Here is a 5159-nt window from a genome sequence, read left to right as displayed (position 1 = left end):
TTCCCCGGGCGCCGGGACCCGCCGAGCTGCACGCAGCGTCCCCGCGCGGTCTCCGGAGGCGCGGGGAGGCCGCCGGCTCCCCATCCCGAGCAGGCCCGCCCGCGAGCGAGCCCTCGTCTCATTTCTCATGACATCCTTAATCATCGCACCTCTGCACGCACTTTGCCAGCGCGCACCAAAGGAACAGCGACGATAATTATGATAATAAAGCGGGTCCTTTATCTGCTCTATCCTCGGGGAGCAGGGGGGGAGGCGCCGTGCCCCCAGACTGCAGAACGCGAGATGATCCTGATGAAAGCTTTATGATGTTTGCTCAAATAAAAGCTGCGCTTTGTAAATAGGCGCTAATTAAGCACGTTGCGAACGGAGAGCTGGCTCACCCCGCGCCGCCGCCCGGGCCCCAGCGCGGTCCCCTTTGCCAGCCGCCGCATGGAGCTGAGAGCCCCCCAGAGGCTGCCCCTGCCTCCGCAATGGTAAAGACCCCAGAACTGGGGAGCAAGGAAATTGTTTCTTGGGGGGCTCAGTTGTGCTCTTCTCCCCGCCCCCATATAAAAACAAGAAACTTTCGGCTCTTACGTTTCCTTTAAGGACGGAATCGTTTGGAGAGGAGCGACCTTGCGCAGCGCGCCAGCGCGCGCCGGGCGTCCACGCGCCTCCGGGGCCTGGGCGCCCACTTCCCCGGCTGGGCGTCCGCCTGGAGCGGCCGCGAGCGCCGGCCGGCGAGCGGGAGACCAGGGCATTGTTCCACCGGCCATTGGAAGTCAGATGGCGCCCAGGGGCTCGCGGCTGAGGAGTAGGCCCGTGGGGCCGCGTGTGGTGTATCACTTACAAGCACATTTAATTGGGAGATAAAAACAAATCAATCTTTATGAATTTATCGACCTGCTTCTTGGAAGTTCTCCGCGCTCGCTCTTTCTTTTGCTCTAACCCCAAGGCCCCCCCCCCCCAGGGACATCTTAATCTCAGAAGACCTGCTCAGTCCGGAGCCTGGCCAGGGACCCCACAGCCCACCCAGGAGGCCCTGGAGGGGAGCGGGCAGGCGCGTCCTCTGCGCCCCCCCCCCCGGTACCCGGACAAAGGCGTCTCAGGCGCGACCCCCACTCCAGGCCGCAGGAATCGAGGGCTCCCGCGGCAGCAGGCGCTTGAAAAGGAATTCATTAGGAAGCCGCACTGACTTCACGCCCAGACCCGGAGGTGGCTTCGGCGGTGCGAGGGGAACAGGAATTCCCGTAGGGATCTCGGGGAAGGACGTGTCTGCAGGGTTTCCAAGCTCGGGCCTCTTTCTGCACTTCCACGAAAGAAGAAAAAGAAAAAGAAAAAGAAAAAAAAAAATCGAAGCCTAGGGCAAGAGGCTGGCGCCTTTACGAGCATAATAAATATTCCCTCCGATTACCACCTAGTTACCCGGGCTGGAGCAGCCTCACCTTTTTTTTTTTTAATATTAAGTAAAAAACGTTCCACTTCTTGCTAGCTTCGCGTTGCTACAGCCAGGTCCCTTCGCAGTCTGCCACTGGCAAGTCTGTGGCAACTGTTACCTGTTTTACCTACGCCACTTTGCCATTCAATTTGCTATTTTCCTGCAAAAAAATATTGTTCTAGGGACTCCGTCGCCTGATTACCCTCCGAGAGACAGGGCTTCCTTGGATGATTTTGGCGATAATTCTACCTTGAAAGTCCAGCAAGAAGATTTAGGTCCGTTGAATTATAGCTACACTTGAAATAATTTGATGGCATATTATTTGCACCCATAAATTGCCATAGAAAGTATTGACTGCGGGGGTTATAATACTAATCTTCTTTTATTAGTGAGTTCAGAGAATTCTCATCAATAGGAATTTTATTTACTAGTGTGCCTTTTCTTCAATGCAATGCAGTCATATTTTCTCATCTAATGCTTAACTGCTTAGAAAACGACTGTTAGCGTCATAAAAGGATCCGTGTGTTCCGGCGTGATTAACAAGACTCCTTCGGTACCTCAGCTACCTGCAAAGCGCTCAGAGCGTGGGGACTGCGCATAATAAAAGCCTTTTGAGTTTTTCCTCGGCTCCTCAGAGAGATTTATGGGCCGCGGGCGACAGGTACATGGCTTATCCATCCTTCGAGTCCCACCTGCTCAACTCGTTACTGCCTCAAACTGCAAAGGCACCGATGACTCAGCTGGGCCCAGGCTGCGCGGAAAACCACTCCTCACAGGTCTTTGCAAGTTTGCTTGGAAAGTGCCTTGCCCCCACCCCAGCCCAATTAGGGAAAGTAAGGAGACACCCGAACGGGGAGCTGGGTCCCCCAACTCCGGCTAACTTGCTTGACTTTTGTCCTTTCCACCAGGACGTAGTTGGCCCAGCTCCTGGCTCGAGAAGGCACCTTCCGAGCCCGGTGCCAAGTTGGTGTCAGGATCCTATTAAACGCCACTTAAAACCTGACGTCAGTAAAAGTGATGGTAATTAAGTTGTCTGGGCGCGTCGGGGCCGGCCCGGTCCACGTTTGCCGGCAGGTGCAGGAAAGCCGAACGTCCGCTATAAAATGCACGCGGAAGCGCATATTCATGGACAAACTTGCGCTTTGGCTCCCGAGCCCAGCCGGGAGCAGTAAGGAAGCCCCGCGAAGCGCGCGCACCCCGACTCTCCGCCGGGCTCGAGGTCGCGGGTGGTCGTGGACGGGGGTGGCCGCGGGCGCCCATGGTCTCTTGTGGGCGCCGGGAAACTTGCGGGCCTCGCGCGCCGGGCGCTCGCTCGCGCCGCCCAGTCGCAGGCGCCGGCCTGGTTTCTCGGGCAACCGGGTTGTTTTTATGGATAGGGATTTTGAGTGGTGTGCTCCTCCCGCCAGAGCCGCGGCTCCTGCTCCTGGCAATAGTTGGGAAATAGCTCGGGATGGGTTTTATTTATGGAAGGGCAATTGAAATTCACACCCAGCCAACCCGGAGCAGTCCCTCCCGAGCCCAAGACGCACTCACAAAGGCTTGCTTGTGTAAAATTCCCCATCAGACACACCAATTTGCAAGTAGCCGAAAGCGTTGAAGCCTCATCTTTTTTAACTATTTTATTCAGGCTTTTTTTTTTTTTTTCCTTTCTTTCTTTCTTTTTCTTTTTCTTTTTTTTTTTTTTTTTTTTTAATTTGAAAGCCCAAAATAGACTCCATGTGGTTCTAAGTGAAGTCAGCCCTTGGCTGGCTTTGAAATGGCTCCTGCAATTATGTAAAAGAGCCATTCACCAACAGGACGGAATTAAAAGAGATCTCACCCGCTCTCTTTTCATTGCCAACCTCTCATGTTAGGCTTTTCAAAGCACTTCCAACACGATGTCTTTTTCCAGGACAAAAGGCGGAACAAAAAAAGTCCCCAAACTTGTAAATTGAACGTCAAGGGAACTTTAAACAATTTAAAGCCCATAAATAATGATAAAGGGGACTGGCAAAAAAGGCAAACCCATTCAATTAATGGAGTTTCCCAAGCAAAGATCAAGTGGTTTATAAAATAAAAGTCTTGGGTTTCATTATTCTCCTCCTTGGCCGTGTGGAAAGCTGGCCGAGGGCTTCAGGAAAGCTTCGACCCAAGAAATACTTTGCGGGACCCTGCTCCCGGGACAGTCTTAGGGAGAAAGTTTTGCCTTTTGTTCTCCCGCTCTCAAAGTGACAGTGACAAAACAAACGCAAAGCGGGAGAGTGAAGGAGAGGTGGTTTTTATCTTTCTTTTCTTTCTTTTTTTTTTTTTCCAGGCCTTTCCCCACAGGGAATTGGAAACTTCTCTCCTCAGGCCCCAAGGCCCGGGAAAATGACTCTTCACACCTGCGCGCCCCTCCCACTCCAGCGCTCAGGGATCCCCAGCTGGGTGGCCCGAGGCCAGCCCTCGTAGGATCGTGGGTAGAGGGGTGTCTGGCACGGCCGGAGAGCCCTGCGCTTCGGACATCGACGCGCTGACTGGCCCCTGGTGCTAGCTGCCAGAGCCTGGAGCCCGGGCCTTCCCGCACCCCACGCCCGGGTGGGCTCCTGGGGCTGGGGGCGCAGGCGTCCGAGAGCGTGGAGACCGGGATCTTGCTTCCTTTTCCAAATAACCCTGATGCAGGGGGTTAGGGAGCTCGGGTACCACCAGTGTGTGTGTGAGGAGGTGGTCTGCCAAGAGCTTTGCCCTCAAAAATCTTGCGTCCGCGCCCAACGAAGGCCTCTCCGGGCGCACCCACCGGGCCAGGGAGTCCTCGGCGGGTCTGGGGAGGAGGCAGCCCGGAGGTCCCGTCGGGGGCCGGGACCCGAGGCCTGGACAGGGGCGAGCGGGGCCGGGGGCCTGGCGTTCACGATAGCCCCGCTGGGCAGCGGCTCAGGCCGGGGTTCTGGGTGGCGGGGCGGCTGGGAGGGAGAGAGTCACAGGCCCGGGCGCTCCTCGCCAGGCTTCTCTTGCCCCATCCGCTTCCCGGGTTCTCCGGGGCCACCTTTGGGGACTTCAATCGCGCCCCGCCACTGGGGCCGGGCTTTCATCTCCCCGCACAGCGGGCATTGTTTGCGGGACTTCACAGAGATGCTAATCACCGGGCCGCGGACAGAGGGCACTGAGGGGTTAGGGGGTGCGCAGCCCCCCCGGGGTGCCGGCTCCGCTGCAGTCCCCGCGCCCCACCGCCCGCCTTGTCCTGGAAGTTGGCGGCACCTCGCGAGGGGCACGGCGAGGACACAGCCCGCGCCCCAGGGGTGCTGGCGGAGGACGCGCAGGCCAGAGACGCGTGGTCCGCACTCAGCTGTGCGCCCCGCGAGTTCCAACGCCCCAGAAGAGACCAGGTGTCCGGGAGAGGCTGGCCGGGGACTCGGCGCGTCTCCGCGGGCGGCCGGGGCCTCGAGGGACTCGGGGCGCTCCCACAGCAGCCCCGCCGCCTCCCGCCAGCCCCGACCCCCTGCCGGGCTGTTGTCCTTTTAAGAGCTCACATTGGCCTCAAAGGCATTTGTTTAACCCTTTAGAAACCACACTGAAGGAAGTCAAAGGGTGTTTGGATCTGCAGCTACCCACACCCTCTGACTTTTACTCTGCAAGGACCCAGTGGAAACGGAGCCTGCAGGTTAGCGAGAACTCCCAACAGTACCTGCAAGGGGTGCTGCGTTTCCTGTGCTTACTGCCCCTTCCACGAGCAAACGTGACCCGCAAAGGATGCCCCAAGACAGGAGGGATGTTGGTTAAAGGAGGA

General features: G+C 57.2%; 1 protein-coding gene across 1 annotated transcript in view; it reads right to left on the bottom strand.

The window, feature by feature from the left end:
- GBX2 (gastrulation brain homeobox 2) overlaps positions 1-144 on the bottom strand; it is a 2849-nt gene extending 2705 nt beyond the window's left edge. The window contains exon 1 of the mRNA XM_007943655.2: positions 33-144. Within this exon, the coding sequence (XP_007941846.1) occupies positions 33-144 (112 nt within the window). The remainder of the gene's footprint in view (positions 1-32) is intronic.
- Between the last annotated feature and the right edge of the window lie 5015 nt (positions 145-5159).

The sequence above is a fragment of the Orycteropus afer genome, unplaced genomic scaffold (genome assembly GCF_000298275.1).
Source record: "Orycteropus afer afer isolate SDZICR_OR568_19922 unplaced genomic scaffold, OryAfe1.0 scaffold00006, whole genome shotgun sequence".
In the NCBI taxonomy this organism is placed as follows: Eukaryota; Metazoa; Chordata; class Mammalia; order Tubulidentata; family Orycteropodidae; genus Orycteropus; species Orycteropus afer.
This window is presented reverse-complemented; position numbering and strand designations above follow the sequence as displayed.